The sequence below is a fragment of the Emydura macquarii genome, unplaced genomic scaffold, assembly GCF_026122565.2.
Source record: "Emydura macquarii macquarii isolate MOO-44397 ecotype Brisbane River unplaced genomic scaffold, CSIRO-AGI_Emac_v2 contig_3692, whole genome shotgun sequence".
In the NCBI taxonomy this organism is placed as follows: Eukaryota; Metazoa; Chordata; order Testudines; family Chelidae; genus Emydura; species Emydura macquarii.
In genome coordinates this window covers 1,692,467-1,712,495 of record NW_027133829.1, presented here as the reverse complement: position 1 = coordinate 1,712,495, position 20,029 = coordinate 1,692,467, and the positions used below count along the sequence as shown (strand labels likewise).

Here is a 20,029-nt window from a genome sequence, read left to right as displayed (position 1 = left end):
AATCATTCTGCCAACTAGGGATTGGTGCTTTGGTCCCAGTTCCTGATAATAGCTTTTCTGTGCCCCAAAACACTTTCTCCCTGCTCGTAACCAGCCACGATACACCCCAGGCAGGCTGGGAGGGAGGAAGGGGGGGTGAATTAGAAGACAGGGGGCACAGAGCTGGCTGACAAAAAGCTATGGCAAGTTTATCTCAGCCTATGTTTCCCCCAAGATAGGAGAATCTTTATCAGCCCGTCTAGAACTGGGCTTCTCTAGCAGTGCAAAAGGACCTTAGCAGCTGCCAGGTATCTAGCCTGAAGTTTCCATTGAGCATCACTAATCACACTAATTAGTGTATCTCAGCAGGTCAATCACTCCACCTGAGCCACTGGTTGATGGAGAGTTTTCTAATGCTCTCTTCGTTTCTCCGATGAGATCTGAAGAATTTTATTTGTGGATTAACCAGATTAGTAAAATATACTATAAGGTGTTTAAACTAATCTCCTAATGGCAGACTGCATATATGCCTCATCTGGCAAGATATTACTACTAATTAAGTGAAGGCCAGTTAGTCTGTCAGTCTACACCTTACTGACAGCAACCACACACTAAAATTCATATTATCAGATTAGGAAGCACGTACAGCATACTTGTTATTAGATTTTCTCAGGCTATGCAGGAACTGGATAGTAGTTCCATACCAGGGCGGCTGCTGCCCCCTGCTGTATTACTACTAGTTATGCTACTGATTTATTAGCACTGGGTCAATTTCTGTTGTCCATGTTCAAGCAAAACTTCTAGAGATTTACCAGACTTACAACACAGTAAAGGTAAAAAGTATTCAAAAGGTAGAGGAAAAGATACACAAAAGTAAAACTCCAACTTGAGTACATATGCTTAATGCTCCCACATATTCAAAAGTTCACTCAAATGGCTCTATATTTTAGCAAGGCTTTATAACTACTTAAAGCTTTTCATTCATTCAGTCTAAACCTTAACAGTAGTTTGTTACAACCTGAGCTCTAGAAAATTAAATGTGGTTGGGGGCACCTGCTTAACTTCCCCTTTGATTCCTGTTTCAGTTGAATGTTATTTCCTATTTTCAATAATAAACATGCATCCAAAGTCATAGTGAGAGAAACCAACCTCGGGAACAAAATTTGCTGGGCCTTAGTGCTCTCCATCCTCCACAGTTGGACCCCACCAGAGCTAAAGCCAGGACTTCAACTTGCTCAGGTGAGGTTTGGATGGACACCCGAGGCCTGGCTGGGTTGAGTTAACTTGTTCTTAGTCACTATTTTCAAAGGAATTCATTCATTCATGGCACAGTTTAGCTCAAGCTGCTCTAAGGTCTCTTCAGAAAGGCAGATTGCTTCTAAAGGATGATGCATTTTCAAGCCAACATGTTCTGAGCTCAAACTTCCCTTACTCAGCAAAGGGCAGCATTTCTTCAACAAGACAGAAGAAAGGGAGCTCATTCTGACAAACTCTATTCAGCCTCCAGCATCCTTCCCTATATTATTTTGGACACAATGTCAAGGAATAAATTCAGCTGCTGTACACAGGGTGTGTACATTTATCATATGCATCCCTTTTACAGTAATAGCAAGCAAGCTATCCAAGGTCAATTTTTGTTTTGTTTAATTTATTAAGTCCCAGATCCCATTAGTTTTCTCCTGTTAGCAGTTCCCATTTCAACACTTCCTTCGCCAGTGCATTTTTTTTTTTAAAGCACAGAGCAAACTATCAGCAGATATAAGTGAGAGGGGACCCTTCCTCCTGTCAAGTAAGGCTATATTGTGATCTCACTAATTATCCAGTGGATCTCTAAAAGGATTACGCACATATTAAAAGGGAAGACGACAAAGAGCCTGACTAATTGAATAAAAAAAATATTTCATTTTAACAGAAGCAATGACAAGTGCATGGGATGCTCTAGCATCTTCTGGCTCCTTTATATGATGGCCACCATCTTGGCCAACTCATCGGGGACTGAACCAGAGACCTCTAGAGCTAAAAGCATGAGCTGCTACAGTCTGAGCTGCAAAAGAGTCATAGCTGCTGCAAATTAGGGGAAGATGGAGACCGGTAACACGCACACTCACCTGTGCGTTACAGCTGCATTTATCTCTGTGATTGTACAACTGTGTCTACATTATGAGCCAAGCACGTGACTCCCCCGCTTGTGTACACATACTCGTGCTAGCTGTTATCAAGCTCACATGAGTATCAACAGAAGTGTAGCTGTGGCGGCACAGGTGGTGGCAGTGGAGGCACAGCTGACCCATGCAAAGTACATATCCACCGTTTTCAGGTGGGTTTGTACTCTGCACAGCTCAGTCATGCCTCTGCTGCTGCTACTCATGCTACTCACTTAATGTCCTCTCAAGAACATTCCTCCCTTCTGTGTTCTCAGTATCACTCATATCACTTTATCTCATCTCTTCCAAACAATAGAAACTTAGTGTTCTTACCCCTCTTCACAGCTATAAACCAGAGAACATTTATTGTTCCTATTGGTGTTTCACTCAGTACTTTTTCTAACCCTCACCCAAGTTTCCCAGAATGTTCCAGATGTAGACTCACCATCACCTTTGTGCAGTACCATACAAAAAAAAAAATCATCTCACTGACATCTCCACAGAAACAAGGGCAATCAGGAATCAACTACACATTTTTCCTTGGTGGCTGGGATTTTCCAAAGCACCTAGCAACAGGCTAACTCTTCTCCCACTGACGTCAACAGTAAAACTCCCATGGGACAAATTCTTTGTGTACTCTGCAGTACGGTAGGATAAAATCCAGCTATTAAGCAATAGATTGTGTATTACTTACCTCTAGGACTTTCCCAGTTATGAACTGGTGACATGCTTCACATTTGACCCCAAAGAGAACCTGATAGTCTTTTTCACAATAAGGGGCACCATCCCTGAAATAAAATATCCAGAAGGTACAAGTTACAATGGGGCTTGTATTCTTCACTTGTCTTCAGTGAAATTACCATTGACAACAACAGGTGAATGGGGGCAGAAACCAAGGTAGCGGTTTTGCAGCTCAAATGAAATCACCGTTCAGTTAGCGCCATTTAAGTTCAGTGTTTAAACTGCCTTCGAGAATCAAGAGACATTCAAGCACAAATGTGCACATTGTGGGCCAGATCCTCTGCTGCTATCAATGAATGTAAAATCAACTAAGCCATGCCTATTTACATGAGTTGAAGATCCAACCCTTTATCAACGTTCTATCATACGTATGCACGAGCCTGCTGCAACTCTATCCATTTCAGTAAATAAATCCTCAGTAACCTTAGTAGCATATAGACACGGACACATCTGACCTTAAGCGGCATCAGAAAAGTTCAAAAGGGAGGTGGGCACTGTTGTCTTTTTAGGAGTGAGAAATGAACAGTATAATTGAAAACACCTTAGTCAGTTTGAAGAATTTATGCATTATCAGGTACCACCTTACAACACATAGATGCCAACATGTTTATATTTGTGCCCTCTAAAACGAGCAATTAAAGGTTTGCATCCCTCACATACTTAAGCGTCCCTATACTTTTTCTCCCGCACTAGACGTTTGAAAGGGATCTGGCTCAACTCCCTCCATTTTGTGGCTAAAGCACTCTCTGATTTTTTTCTCCCTTGCCCTGGTATGCGGCTAACTTTCTTCATTAGTTTCTAATCCAGAGAAGGTAAACACAGTGTCAGGTCAATCACATCAGCGTGTCTGGTCTCTGTTCAAGCAAAGTGAGAGACGTGCGGTTTCTACCTTTCTTCTCAAGTTCATAACTTGAGAAGCTAAATAACTGGACACAAATGGCACAAAAGCTATGCCTTGGAAACACAAGAGAGACATGGAGTTCACACAACCCTCTTCTTGACCAGAAAAAGACATGCAACCCTCCTGCTCATATTTATTTTGCCAACTACTGCTAATCATTGGGTTTTTTTTACTTGCTCTAACCAGCTTACAAGGAAAAGTTCCCATCACGTCCAAACTCCAATATTCTGCTTCTACCATGAGCATGGATCTCACTGCACATGGTGATGGGCAACAGAGCAGAGACCATTTTTATTTGGAGGGTCTAGAGTTAAAAAATAATAGCTGTTGAATGACTAAATTTGCCCACATTAATAAAGTGAGAAAAGCTCCAAGTGTTACAAATTCATTGTCTCCTTTATTTATTAATACAATTCTTAAAATTTTGGGGATGGGATCTATAGTCCCCCACCCTGACCCCAAGTTCTTCATGGTCTAACCCCGTGAATGATCAGCATGTGCCAAGACAGCAGGTTTTCAGCTGTGTGATTTGCCCAGCAGATTGGAAAAGAAGAATTTGGCTGCACTGTACTTTTGGAAAGCAACAATGGATTTCATGCCAAGCAACAGAAAAGACACAGAAGGCTGCTTACTTGCTGATGTATTCCCCAGTCAGGACCTTGCCACAGGCCTTGCACTTAAAGCATCCCAGGTGCCACTGCTTATCCAGTGCTAGTAGCGCTTGGCCATTTTTTATATCTCTTCCACAGCCAGCACAATCTGCAAATAAATAAATAAATACATTCATTGCGAGTGACTTGGTTTTATGAACCTTCATTACCCCACCAAACACTGACCCTAGATTAGCTAGAAGGGGGCATTAAAAAGCTCCGGGAGATACCTATTTTCCCATGAGGTCAGCATGTGTCCACAAAGCTCCCAGCCCCTGCCCAGGGAACAAAGAACCACAGACACATTCTTTTCCATAACAAGTACACCTAAGAATAGCATGGAAGGCACTGTCACACCTTTGATAACCAAGATGATTTGCAGATAGCACAGCCTGCACTGCATACACTTTTGTTAATTCCTAAGAAAATCTAAACACTTTTTTCCACTCACAAGAGCGTCTTCAAGAGTAGCCACTGCTTATTTGTTTTTGCTATCATCAAAGTCTCTGCTGCTTAAAGAAAGCTATGAGAGCAGGCATGGGCTGGCTACTTCTAATCTAAAATTAAATGCCCCTCAGTGGTAGGCCTTTTCAGGCATTACTGTACCCCCCCACCAGATAGCAGCAAAGCACTAAATGGTAAATGGGTCCTTGGTAAGCAGCAAAGTTTCAAAGACTCGAGACTTGTAAAAGAGACAATTTTTACAGCTAGATAACAAAGGCTTTGGCAATAATTGCAGCATAACAGGGCGTATGTATCCTCCTCTGTCCATAGGAACAACTTCCATAGGCGTTCCTTGTGCACAAGGAAAGACATTTACATGAGAACTTCAGTTCTATCTTTGGAGTCAACACTGAACACTGATATTTTGAGATGCTTTGATGGCAGGAATCAAGCAAGGAGAGCCCCAGGCAATGGCACTGAATGCCCTCTATCTCTGACTATGCCATGGTATCTCATTGCACATTGGAGCTCTCTGGCTCAGTCCAGGGCTGCCTTTCCATTCAAACCCAAAATACTCAAAGCTTTCCCTATAAGGGGCACCCAATGCACTCTGATGTTTGAAGAGAATGTTTCTGGGGCCCAATGAAGAGTTGCAGACTTCCCCCAGATGTAATTTTGGTGAAGGAAGGGCTGGAAGGCTCATCAGAGTAAGAATGAGAGAGAAATCTAATGAACACAGGGAAAGTTCCAGTGAAGGAAGGAGGCTGGAAACTATATTGGATCGTGTTGGGATCCAACTTGATACCTTAATATCCTGACAATGTCATCAAGCATAGAATCATAGAAGATTAGGGTTGGAAGGGACCTCAGGAAGTCATTTAGTCCAACCCTCTGCTCAAACAGGACCAACCCCAAATAAATCATCCCAGCCAGGCTTTGTCAAGTAGCTGAACATGAATGGTAAATCCATGGCCTGCAATGAGGTTAACTTCAGATTTATGCTGGTGAAAGGAGAGGAGAATCAGGCCCCGTATAATTGAAATGGACTATTAACTTTCTGGAGAGGGTCCAAGCAAAGGAAAGCACAAAGGAGATGCTGTACACTGTTATCATCCAGAAAGAGAGAGAGAGGAAGTTTGGGGTCAGTGTAAGACTCTTATATGGTAACATGCATGTCTGAGACTCCTGATGTTGTGTTGCAAAGAGACATGCAACATCAAGATGTCAAAAAGACTGAGGACAAAGTGTAAGGAGTGGAACCAGGAGAAGCCACTGTTGGAATGACAGACCCATAAACAGTAACTGTTCCCTCCAATTCTCTCTACCATTTATCATGCCACCCCATAAACCTGAATCAGCTTCCTTGATCCATTGTGACAAACAAATTGGGACAAACAAATGGGATCTTTCCATTGTCTTTAGTGGGCACTAGATTGGGGCTGTAATGTACAAATGATTCACCCACCTTCTTAATTTTAACCAGAAGTTTTAGGAATAGCTTTCATGCTTCCAGAGGTTAGGTAAGACAAAAAAAAACTCTCAGATTCAGCTGCTCCTATCCTAGCACTGTACTAGATTGGCAATAAGTTTGTATTAATTATTATTATTATTAGAAGAAAATCCATTCAGCCAAATTAAGCAAATCTGAGAGGTTGTGATCACAATGAAGACAATGGGCATTACAGGCAGTTGGCAGTGCTCAGGATTGGGTACTTTGGATTATGGAAACATTTGAAATATAGTTTTCTTCTATACTGACAACAACAATAATGGTATTTCGTACTTATCTGGGGCTTTCCCTCTGCAAGTCCCAAAGTGCTTTTATATAGATGAGTGAGCATAATTAGCTCCATTGGTTGGATGTCACAGAGCTGTTGAGTGACTCAGCTAAGGTCACAGTGAGCTAATAGCCTGTGCTATCCTACTAGACTATAGTTGCCCTGTTAACAGAAAGGTTTATCTCCTCTGGTGAAACAGCTGCTCATAAATATAGAAAGCTGGCAATTCTCACTCAGACCCTACTAAAATAGAAAGGAGATAAATACAGACTAGGTCAAGGGAAGGAAGCAATTTGTTCATGAAAATTCTACAGAGAAAAGCTACTCACACTCTAGTGCCTGTGTAACGTATGCTAAATTCAGAACAAGGGTTCATGCCAGGGCTCAGCAGCTGCACAGGGACATGCTGTGCTACAGCCCAGGCTATACATTGGCCTCAAATAGACCAGCATGGAGCTACAGGGGCACTGAGGCTGCAGGGTCCATGACTATGTGGATTCAGTAGCACTAGCAACCGATATAAGGAAAATAGAGTGGCAGAAGCCACTCATCAGCTCTTTAGGGCAGGTACAGTGCCTTCCTCTGTTTGTACAGTGCCTAGCACGCTGTGGGAGTTACTGGAAAGACACAACATATCATACTATTGTTATTAACAAACTTCCAGCATATGGGCTGGAGTAGTGGCTGTGAAAAGGTTACACTGCAGTCATATTCCAACACACCTCTTGGCGCTTTCATGTGCTCTGACTAGGCCAGCTCAGTTTAAAGACCCCCACCCCACCCCACCCCACCCACCCACTCTATTGTTTTGGAATAAAACAGTGCATAGCAGTGCCACATGTGAAGTGTCCAGAGAGCTAATGCAAGTGTGAAAAAGAACAAAGGGCTGTTGAAACATGAATGTCTGCCTGAATGAGGGTGAGGTGGGAGGGAAGAAATAGCACATCATTAAGATTTTCATCCCCCAAGCACCTTGTGCAGCCTCACTAGAAAGCGCTTTGAAGCTGTATGTTGGGATAGTAATGACAGATGAGCTGCCATCCATGATGCTTCGCTTGTGAAGAGCTGGACAGAAGACACATTTGCCTTTGCAGCTTCTGCATCACCCCCCACATCTGACAAAGAGCGAAGCATCCTCCACAGCAACCAATTTGTCACTGTCTAAATTAAGCAGCGGGTTTTTCCTCTTTGCCTCCCTTGACCAATGGCAGCGTAGCTTTCCCACAGCTTGATCACATCACATGCAGCACTCCAGCGTGATGGGCTCTGAACCGATATTGCTGCATTAACCCTGAGCATGCTGCGTACAGCGTCACCCAAGGCTGTTTGGATTGCCTTCCCAGAAATCTGTCAGTGAGTATAACCATATCCTCCCATATACCTCACAAATACACTACACAAAGAGCTCACCCAGGTCTTCTCTGGCTTCTGCCACCACACTAACTGTCAGAGGCCTCACTGGGGACAGCAAACCTGAGCGTACTACCTTCCTCTCCACCAGGGAGTCTGCACTCAAAGCTTAGCAGTGTTGGCCATGAAGGGACACAGGTAGGTCACCCAAAAGATGCACTTGTCCTCCCAAGTAGCTCCTTGCAGGAGGCATCTAGCCACAGCCCTCCCCAACAGTAGAGATCCCAAGGGAATATGTGTTATAGAAAAAGTGTCTGTCTTCCTTGTGGTGAACCCATTCCCCCTCCCAGCCAGGTGCCAAGGCATCAGCTGGTTTAGAGACATGGAACTGACACCCTTCTGCAGCAGCATGGGTGAACACAGATCAAAGTGTTCATTGCTAAAGGAAGCAAACAGCATTTACTGGAACCTTCACTCGCTCAGAAACATGTCCCCAAAACATTTACAGATCTGGAAAGTTAACGGCGGGCTTCCCATTCAGCCAGGTACTTCAGTTCGTGTATAACTAAGCACACAACTAGTCCTATTGAAGTTAATGGGACCACTTGTTTAAAATTACACAAGTGCTTAAACATCACACTGAATCAGGGCTAAGATGAATAGCAGCGCTGAAATCATATTGCAGATTTTACTACTTTCACATGACTTATCTGCCCAAGTAAACTACTGATATTCCCAACAAATCTCCTGTAGCACTTGAAGGTTGATCACTTTTGCTTTCTTTCCTGAAAGCTGGCAACGCACAGTGATGGATTCTTCCAAGTAAATACTTAACCACAGAATAAGGCAATACCTAACAACTGCTTCTGGTTTTAAAAATTCAAGGATTTCATGACGACCATGCAAGTTTATTGAACTCACATGGGACACGATTGCCAAAGGCTGAAAACACGACCAACCTCTACCCTTTTGCCAAGTACCAATTATTATTCATCTGTATAGTACCGATGCCTTTGGGCACTACCAGAATAATAAACTGTTCATTTATTTTTAAGAGAGCGTTGAGCTGCAAAAGTTCACATCAGGAAACGGATCTGAACTTTCCCACCAAAAATCAGGATTTTTTGATGTAGGATTTTGATTTGGGTCCAAGTTTAGTGTTTAAAAGGCTTCGATCTTGCAATCAGATCCGCTAGCGTGGACCTGTTCACCTATATCAGAACAAAATGTGCCAGTTCCCTTTTCGCTAAAAAGCAAAACAAATCCATGCCAGCAGTCCTGCATTCCTGAGCAAATCATACAATGAGAAGCAGTGTGCACACAATGGAGGGAGCTAAATTTCCTGAGGGAAACAGGGCTCAGCTACAAAGAGTTATGAACAGCAAGTTAAAAAAAAAAAAAGGGGGGGGGAGGGGGGGCAATTTTAAAAATTATGAAAAATACCTTGATAAGTTTCTTTGAAGAGATTAAATATGGAAGCAAATCACAAATAATGCAGCCTGGTAACATTGGCTTTTAACACAAAAATCTATGTGAACAACAATGTGGTACTTGATAACCTGTCTTGTTAGTAAACTGGTTAATATGTAAAAATTGAAAAGGGACTACTGAGTTAAAAGATCACTTTGTCTGAACAATTCTGACCTTTCAATATTGTAAGTATGTCCTTAGATTACTTTAGCCAACAGATATTAGAGAGAATAAAATTTCTTAGTTTTTTTCAGTTTACTTGCTTCATTTGACAGCACTTTGTAAATAGTTATTTTCACCATTCAACATTTTCCCCAGTGTAGTAGGTTGATTTTCCCTGATTGTGTGGGTTTTCACATAGTAACAGGGAAGAGAAAAAAAACAAAAAGTTATAGGCAAACATAACTGTAAAGCCACCAAATTGGGTGGAGGTCTCATGGGCAGGCGTAATTTATGAAAGGAACTTCATGTAACTGATTAGGTTTCAAATGGACAGATTCCCTTTATATTCTATTGTGTATTTTAGTATGTGTACACACACATATAAGCATACACTCCACTGGATTGTAGAAGTAGTGGGGAAGGTTAAGAAAAAAAGCTGCTTGGTGCTTTGAGACCTGATTGTATTTGGGCCTCAGTAAACTGCTCTTCATAAAAAGTAGACCCCACCAGACATTTATCATAAGCAAGTATCACTCCCTCTACACTCACTATGTTTCATTTTATAGATTACCCATTTATTTCCTATTTTCAACAGACACTTTCTGATTATAGCCTTTGTATTGTCATGTTAACATGTACACTGGAATGAGTTAGCTAGAGAGTTGGTGGAAACTCCATCCTTAGAGGTTTTTAAGGTGAGGCTTGAGAAAGCCCTGACTGGGATGATTTAGTTGGGGTTGGTCCGGCTTTGAGCAGGGTGTTGGACTAAATGACCTCCTGAGGTCCTTCCACCCTAATCTTCTATGATTCTATGATCCGTTCTCCCTGCAACACAACTCATTCCCTACTCATACACATGCAGCCTAGTCTTTCCCTCCTCAGTATTACTCCTTGCAAAACTCCCACTGAAATCAATGTAACATTCCATCTAATCACTGTCAGCACCTCCCTCTGTCTGTAACAGTACATTCTCTGCAGAGGAAGCAACAAGGGTTGATGTAAATAGGCGAGAGAGAGAGAGAGACTTGGAAACTGACAGGTACGTTGAGCAAAGAATTCTGGACTCTTCCACAGGGGCTATAAAGGACATGAAAAGATGTTTATTTTTTTCCATAGCAGCATCCACAAAGTCCCAGTTGAACAAACTGGGGGCTAGTTCACACTTACCCGGAAATTCGGCGGCAGTCGACGGGAGTTACGCAAACTACACAGAGTAGTTTGCATAACTCCCGTCAACTGCTTCTGCGTGCTGTTCACATTGCGCTGAGCCGACGGGAAAAGTGTTCCCGTCGGCTCAGTGCTACGCTAGTTGAGGAGGTGGACTTAAGTTGACTCCCTCATCGATTGAGCGGGTCTCACTGACCGCTCAATCGATCATGAAAGATCGATCTGGTGGCGGCGATTTTGCCACCGCCAGTGTAAACATAGCCTCAGTGATAAAAAGCCAGTGAATCAAAGCAGCCTTTTCTCAGAAAACAGAATCAAAATCTGGCAAGTTTCCTAGCTATTTCTTGATCAAGATGGATCCGATTGACTCCAGACTGTCTGTCCAAGGATTGTTGGCCTCCATTAAATGCTTTTCTTAGCTGAACTTCTTTCAGTCACTGGAAGTCCCAGAAAAAACTTAGGAAGCTTCAGGCTGAGACTTTCACTTTGGAACCATGACCATCATAAATGGTCCAGTCACCACTGGTCATGAGCTATTGTGAGCATGTGATGGCTGGCACATTTGCTGGCGGAGGCACTACACTATCATTATCTTCAGTGATTCACTAGTCAGTGCTTTGTGATGCCTCTATTATGAAGGGCTCTTCATGAAAGCAAAAGCTTTGTTTGGCTGCCCAGGATTCCAGCTTCCCTTTCAGCTGCCTGTGAAGCAAGCTGTTCTTCGCCAAGCATAATCTCTTACACTGCAGTCTGTAATAATCCTCAACCATGTCACCCAACTGGAATCTCTGTTGTTCCTTCTGTTGAGTTCTGTGTGTTTGCGACAGGCAATGAGACAATGGTGCTCAGAGAATGGTGCTCTTTGCTTTCTCCAACCATTTGAGATGAGATACCGTGTGAGATAGTGACACAGGAAATCAGCTCTTCAGAAGTGAAGGGTTGAATATTTACCTGGCCCTCAACCATGTAAAACGTAAGACATAACACAAAGTGGGGAAAAGCAGTTGAGTTTAGGACTAGAGGTTGCACATTTTTTTGCTTCTGTAGACAGTGCATTGCACATCCCATGGGCTCCTTGCATTCCTCCATGCCTCACTCAATCTCCCTGTGTGCCACTCTCCCATCCCCTTCTACTTCAGGGATTCCCAATAACCCTCTACTCCCTCCCTCATTCCAGTGGCTCTGTGTTCCTTCCATAGTCCTCTCCCCCTATACCAGAGGCTCTGTGTTCCCTCCATAGCCCCTCCCTCAGACCAAGGATTCTGTGTTCCCTCCATAGCCTCCTCCCTCCAGACTAGAGGCTCTGTGCTCCCTCATTCTCCCATTTACCTCAATGATCCTCTTTTCTCCCATACAAGAATCTCCCATTCCCTTTACCCCATGGTTCTGTGTATCCCATGCATGCCCCCATTCCCCCCATGCCATGAGCTCTGTGTGCACCCCCATTTCCCCTAGTGTCCTTCATTCTCTTCCTCCGAGGGTCTGTGTATTACCCCTTCATCCTGTTCTGTCCATGCCAGGGGCCCCCCATTACACCTTTTCCCCTATGCCAGGGTTCTGTATTTGCTCCCATTCCCCCACCTTCTTCCACCATTCCTATATTTTTCTTTCTATCTATTTTTCCTCTCTTTCAGGTTTCAGCATTTTTAAACTCTATTGGGAGACTGGGCAGAGCTGAGATGGCAGCCTTCTAGCATAGCAATATCCTCCATCAACCAGTTCTTTGATCTATAGAAGGGGTTCTCAAACTTTTTTTGCTGGGACCCCCTTTGAAAATATTTCAGGCTGTGATGACCCCCCCCCAGGTAACATTCCACCCCCCACCCCATGCCATGCCACCCTTACTTCTGTGCTGTTGCTGGGGGTGGTGTTGCCTTCGGAGCCACGGCATATGTGAGCGCTGACAGCTCACGACACCCCCCATCATAACCTTGTGATCCCTTGAGGGGTCCCAACCTCCAGTTTGAGAACCCCTGATCTATAGCCACAACCAGATGTACTAACCAGATGCCAGGGGGCTTTTTGCGGTTCTCATTTTCCCCTTTTGGGTTTTCCAATTTTTCCCAAAACCAGCCGGGTTCTGGCCATTAATACCTAGAACAATCCCTGAAATTTTGGAATTGATCAGATATGGCATTCAAACATTACTGTGAAACAGACAGAAATGCCATCGATTTGAGAGTTAGACCCTGTTTCACTTGGCCAACACACTGTATGAAAAACCACTTCTCCAGATCCCAGGCGTTCCCTTCACAGTAGCACTCTGTGTGGCCACAGAGTGGCACTCTGAATCCAGCATGCTGTATGATTTCTCACTACGTAATGCTAACAGTAGGATGAATTTGCAGGACATACTATACAGCTGTAAACCTCACCATATCTTAGCTGCCATCACTCAGCCACTGTTTGCAGCGTTGTAGCTGTGTTGGTCCCAGGATATTCGAGAGATGAGGTAGGTGAGGTAACATTTTATTGGACCAACTTCTATTGGTGAAAGAGACAAGCTTTCGAGCTACACAGAACTGACCTGAAGAGCTCTAGGTAGCTCAAAAGCATGTCTCGGTCACCAACGGAAGTTGATCCAATGAAATATACTACTTCACCGCCTTGCCTCTCTGCTCACTCAGCCATCTCAGCTTCTGCAGCACTCCCAGCTCCGCTAGTCCTGGAACAAAAGGATGGGGTTTCCTGAAGCTGTAGGAGGAGGCTTTGCTGGTTGCAGCAGCTCATGGCCTTGGCTACAGCAGACACCAGGCCAGATTCTGCCACCCTTACTTCCACCTGGTAATACCCTGCTCCGAAGCCCATCCGTTTTCATGGACCTGCTTGTGGAGTCAGAGACCTTTTAGTGAGAGTAAGGTGGAAGAAATCTGAAAGCAGCCACAAACTATACAGCTCTGACATAGCTAGTAAATGGGTCATCATGCAAAGCCTCAGCATAAAACAGCTGCTGGTCCAGGCAGTATGGGAATAAACTTTTACCTGAACACTCTTTGGGTAGCAGCCCTTTGCAGTAATATGAAAACTGGGGCTGTGAAAGAGACCAAAGGAAGCAGAGATTCCTAACTTAAGCCTGATTCTCTGTCCTTAATTGACAGCTACCTACCTATTTATTTTTGCACAAAGGCGTATTAGAGTCTGGGTAGCAGAACCAATTTCAGTTTTAATACCTAGAGTTAGATGGTCACTGAGCCAAACCCACAAGATCCTTTGCATTGAAGACACACAGCATCTCGTAAGAGGTACTCAGCACATACAGGTTCAGATCCAGAATCTTTATAGTTGCCGTTGTTCTCCTCAGCCAGTTATAGGTGATCCGGCAGTCAGCAGTAGGTACGGACACTGCCATTAGTATTATGCTGCACTGTGTTATCTTTTCTTATCATACAGTTTCATTTGCACAGGTTCCTGTTTCTGAGTGAGTTGGACACGTTGCAAACTAGCCCTTCTGTCTAATGCCTGCCCCCAGCACAGCGAAGTCTGTGTCACCACTTCTGGAGGCTATCTTGAGTAACTTTCCACTGTTGTGTTTGAAGAACACTAACCCAAACAAGTCTAATCTCCAGCAGTAGCAACAGGGCATATCTAATTGTACTTTTTATGAAGGCTTTAACACCAGCAATCCAAGACCCACATTACGCCATGACTGGAACAACTAATTCTCTCCCCCACATACTCCTGGAATGACCTTTGGTCTTGACATCCTTTTCAGCACTTTTCTGGAATGTGACAGTTGAGCTTCCAATGTTCCCAAAACAACCACAAAGCTCATCTCTGGAGAACCATTTCCTGGAACTGCACTTACATGTCTGCTCACGTCGCCTAATGCACTGCCCAGTTATTGGGCAACACGCTACATATTTGGACTGGCACTTTGAGTAATGTCACTGTAATAAGGACAACGATGTGTCAATTGTTTGGTTAAAGGGCTCAAACCAGAGTTACATTAACATCAAACAATTAAAGTGCACAGACAATTGATTATTTTTATGCACTATTCAAAATTGTTTCTGGGCCCATTAACATATACTAAAAACAGCAGAAAACAAGTCAACATATCAGCTAAAAAGAGACTCCAGTGAACATAAATACACCCCTCTGCCAAAAGCCTATGTGAACAGGCCAGCTTTGCACAACGCCCTGAAGGTTAACAAACTGGCTGTATCAGACCAATTGTCTACTAGAAACCCTCATATGTACAAATCTGAAACTACTAGCAAAAGCACATCACGTGACCTCAAGTGCCATGGTGATGGATAGGGAGAGAAGCACTATCCAATACAGCAGTGGCTCTCAACTGGGGGGCCATGCCCCCTGGGAGCCACGAGCAGGCTTCAGGGGATCCGCAAAGCAGGGGGGGGCTCAGGGCAGAAAGCCCAGAAGCCCCAAGCCTCCCCACCACCCACAGACTGAAGCCTGGAGTGCTGAGTCCTCCCCTTTTCCCCCCCCCTCACTACCCAGCTGGGCTTTGGGGTTTTTATAGCTTGGGGGGGGCAAAAGGGGGGGAACGGGACTCAGGGGAAAAAAAAAAAAAAAAAAACGGTTGAGCACCCCGGCATACAGGACTTTTGCAGACCAACACCAATGCCACGGCTAGACATGGAGCTCTTCCCCTCTCAATCTCAGGTCTGTGATTTAGGACTATGTGAACAGGCCATTTACCCATTTAACAGCTGGGTCAACTGATATGACCTTAGTTACAACACAGCAGTGCTGGGAACAGAACTCAGAAATCCAGATTCCTAGTCTTCAGCTCTACCACTGCCTCGAGGGAAATATCAGGAAGCAGGGTACCACAAGAATACAATTTATTCAAGGGAACAATTCACATGGTGTAAATGCTTCCAAGACTTAGGAAGTGTACTGCAAATCTCCCTAGATTAAGGTATAATAAGAATCATAGGCGTGTGCACCAAAATCATGTAGAAAGATTAACCTGGTGTTCACCAGAGTGATCTAATAAAACTTCAGCCAGAATTAGTAGTCCAAAGCACACTGGCTCTTGCCAGAAAGGAAGTGGTGCATGAACTCTGCGTCAGCTCCTTGAATATATAGCTCATTAATGCACATGAATTTGTTTAATGCAAAAAGGGAGGTGAAATTGTAGGTCCACTGCATTCCTGACATGCAAAGTCACTGATGGCTACAGGGCTACGAGGACATTCCAAGGACAAGTCCGTGCCCTGGTGCTGTGGTGAGCCAAAGAGGGAATTATAGGATTCACTGGCACTCCGGTTAAAAATCCCACAGATCCCAAGCTCTATTCACTCTCTATGCACGCGCACACACATCCTGTTATCTTGTGGGTTTGGAAGATTCATTGACGTGTGTACATATATGCAACTTTAGCAGATAAAACCGGGGTGACAACGAGAACATGGGTGTGCAGTGATGTACAAATGATGTAATAACCTCATAACACACAATAATAAGTACAGGATTTTACTAGGGCTTTGATTGATAGAAGGAGAGGGCTAGATAGAAGGAGAGGGCTTTGATTGATTTGACAATTTCAAATACATAGTTAACTAAGAGATTTCTGAGAACACAATGGGCCATGCCTTGCACTCAGATACACCCACTAAAGTCAGTGGAAATTGTGAGTGCATATCCTGAGTAGAATTGGGCCAACTGTCTTGAGTATGGCTGTCTGCGTGCCAAGGGTTTGCACAATTCTCAGAAACACCGCAGCTTTAACACACATTATGAAATCAAATAATACTTCACTCAAAACTTGAACTAAAAAAATCAGCCACACAAGTTGGATGTTGTTTAAGGTCCCTTTTGCAAGCAAAAGTTACTGCAGATAGTTTGCTGGAAAGAGCATGGCCAACTCTTCCCTTTCAGGTTCCATATTTATCCTTACAACAGATTTCAAATTGTGAGGATGTTTCAGGGCTGCTTGTGAAAGAAGCAAGAGGAGCTAAATATTGAGAATCCAGGGCAGAATGTGGTTAAAATGCTGAAAAATTCTAGTTCACTGTGGCTACAATTAAAGGGAAATTTTACACCCATTTTGTTCAGCCTACCAACCTGCAAGGGAAGCACCAGCAGTTAGGCCTGTGAATAAACCAGCCCATGTATTTTGCTGAGCATAGGACAGCTACCTCAGTACATAATAAAAGGGAAATTATTTGTGACACTGACAGCATCAATCAGGTTACATCCTGGGAGTAACATTATGTTAAAAATCATAATCAGAAAGTCAGTGATAACGGTGACCTACAAAGGAAGTTTTGAAAATTGGGTTGGTTCTCTCTTTTTTATTCTTTGTTATGTAGAAAGATGAGCTGAAAAGGTTTGGCTCTTTTGAGGGGAGGTGGGGTACAAGAGGGTGATTGCTGATTTTTTTCCAGCTTCCATTTAACCTTAGGTATATCAGGTATGTAAAATTATTTGATCCCAGTTTTACCAGATGTATATATAATGGGAGCTTTATCACATCTGAACTAAATACTTGTATCCTTTCTCCCATGTGCTGCTTAGACATTGGGGTTATTATTTGTATTACAGTAGGGCCTCAAAGCCCCAGTCAAGGTTCAGAGCCCCATCGTCCTAGGCACTGTACAGATAGGTAAAAAAAGAATAAAATCCCTGCCCTGGAGAGTTTATATTCTAGGCGTCAGACAGGAACAAAAAGGTGTACAACACACACAAATGGGGACAAGTATCAACAAAAACTAAATGTAATTACTACAGTTGTACATGCAAGTTGGTTATGTGAGTGTCTAAATAATCATTTATACGTATAACTGGCTCCAATTTTTGGAAATCATGGGGAGAGTCTTGTATGTACGGTAACACACACACACTATCACATATGGAATAACAATAGTAAAATAGTTCTACTGCCCCATACACAGTATGAAGTAACACAAATCAATTTGGCCCAGCTATTCTGTGTTCTTTTTGGTGGTATCACTGGGCACTTCAGCATAAAATGGGCACACCATGGAAGATGTCAGACACCTCCTCCACAGACAGGTTGGGGAGACAAGATGAAACAAGGCAAACTTATGTATACAGGATTCTAGACAATATACCAACATGAAACAAAAAGGTTGGGAAAAGGTACAGAGGAGAGTGATCAAAAAACCACATAAAGAACCTGGACATTGTAGAAAGCACACACAAAATAAACTGGACAGAACTACTCCATTCTTACTTAGCTACAGGGAAGAAAACTTTTAGAGTCTTTGGCAGTGGTTTGAACTTTTGAGGCACACGAGTCTCCAACAATGCACTTCTAAAATGCCAGGTGATAACCCAATACTCTCTCTCTACCCAGAGCTGGCATCTTGAAAATGCCACGCTTCCTCATCACGTTTGAGCTACTGGACATCTGGCTACATCCCCTCACCTTTGTAGATCACTTCACATTTACCAAGTTGTCAAATGAAACAAAGTTAAGAAACCAAAACACAATCCATTACATTTTGAGAGCTATTTGCAGGCATTTACCTCAGCTTCGCTGTTAACATCAATGAGAATCATGTGGCTAATTCACCACCTATGGCTTGGAGTATTTAGAGCAGTGATACCCAGACTGAGGCTCGCGAGCCACAAGTGACTCTTGAATGCGTCTCCTGTGGTGCTTTGCAGCACATGATATTAAAACACTGATTTAATTATTAACCAATCAGGATGCTTTTACTACGTCATTAACCAGCTGTAGTTGATTAAATAATAATACTTGGTCAGTCATTTTGTAGTAAGAATAATATATATATACACACACACACACACTAAATTTCCTGTCGTGCTGTTTAAATATGAATAGATAATACTATAGGAAATGAACAATGAATTAACGCTTCTGGGGCTATTCTGGGTAATATTGATCGCTAATTTGGTTCCTGAACCACTGAGATCTGACTATCACTGATTTAGGGAGTTGATGTGCCTATATCATGAATAATGACTACTCAAACTTTGCTGTTATACTTTGAGAAAAGAGGTCCAAGGAAACCAGAAGAAAGGATTTTTTTTTTTTTTTTTAAACAAGGAAGGACCCTTCTTGTTAAAGATTGTGTGTTTGGAGTTGAGGAAATATATCAAGCATGTAAAAAAAGAAAGGTAAGGTTGCAGCAGGGCCTGAGGTAATTCCAGAGAAAAGCAGATGAATTATTCAGTAGCTTTTTCTTCTAATTTCTACTGATGTTACACTAGAAAAGGTTGCAGTCGTACTAGGGTTATGTTATTCAAGAGAATTCATTCTTGTATTTAAAGGCATTTGCTTTCCCTTGAAACTTTTCAAGAAAAGCTGTCAACTTGCCTTTCATTTGTCCGAACTTTGAAGTAACACTGACAAGTAAACTGTATGTTAACAGTATTGCAAATCAGAAAAATTGCTAGTGGGAACATGGCCTCTTTTCATATTACATCAATCCGTCAATCCTGACTTTCAGCCAACCACATTCCCCCACCTTTACTTCTTTGAAATAAGCTCTCTCATTAATCTATTTAAAAATAACCAGGGGAAATTGACCACTATATGTGACATAAAACAGACACTCAAAGAATGAGATTCTCTTCTGAATGGAATTGCATTAAAAATGTTACTATAAAGAAGGGTAAAGGCATCAGGAAAGATTGATGATGACTGACTCCCCTTGCAGGAGAGAGTGGAGGAGATCTGGAATATTTTACACTAATTACAATTTACCCATTGGTGCCAACAAGCAAGATCTCAGCTTTTAAGTCTACTGTGACATAGAACTGAAGTGATTGCTGGCATAGCTTGGAATAAATATATTAAGAGGACTCTTCATTAGACTCTTCTGAGCCTTATGAACACATGCTACACATACTTTGTTTTTCTCTTTTGGTGAAACTTTGCACTAAAATGATCAGAAACTCCAGAAATTATAACTGTATTTAGCTATAAATCCATACACAAAAGCGTAAAGACATGCACACTAATAGATGCACACAGATTTCCAAGCAGTACACTAAAGGTCTTAGAGGCAGAAACCATCTTTTACTGTGGTTTATAAGCATCTAGCACAGTGGGACCCCACCTCTAATCAGGACGTCTAGGCACAAGCATAATACAAAATGACAATTAATTATGGTCTGTGGCCTTCCTTAGAATACGCGAATCATAGAAATGTAGAACTGGAAGTCAGTAAGTCATCTAGTCCAGTCCCTGCACTGTGGCAGAATGAAGCAGGCTATCCCTGACAGATGATAGTCTAACCTTAAAAACCTCCAGTGATGGAGATACCTGTAAGGGTAGTTAAA

General features: G+C 42.8%; 1 protein-coding gene across 9 annotated transcripts in view; it reads right to left on the bottom strand.

Annotated features, from left to right (window-relative positions):
- Positions 1–20,029, bottom strand: part of ABLIM1 (actin binding LIM protein 1) — a 185,719-nt gene that overhangs the window by 95,801 nt on the left and 69,889 nt on the right. For all 9 annotated transcript variants that reach the window (XM_067536958.1, XM_067536948.1, XM_067536949.1 and 6 more), the window contains exons 5-6: positions 4,398–4,524; positions 2,818–2,911 (exon numbers count right to left, since the gene is read on the bottom strand). In XM_067536958.1, coding sequence (XP_067393059.1) covers positions 2,818–2,911; positions 4,398–4,524 — 221 coding nt within the window. The remainder of the gene's footprint in view (positions 1–2,817; positions 2,912–4,397; positions 4,525–20,029) is intronic.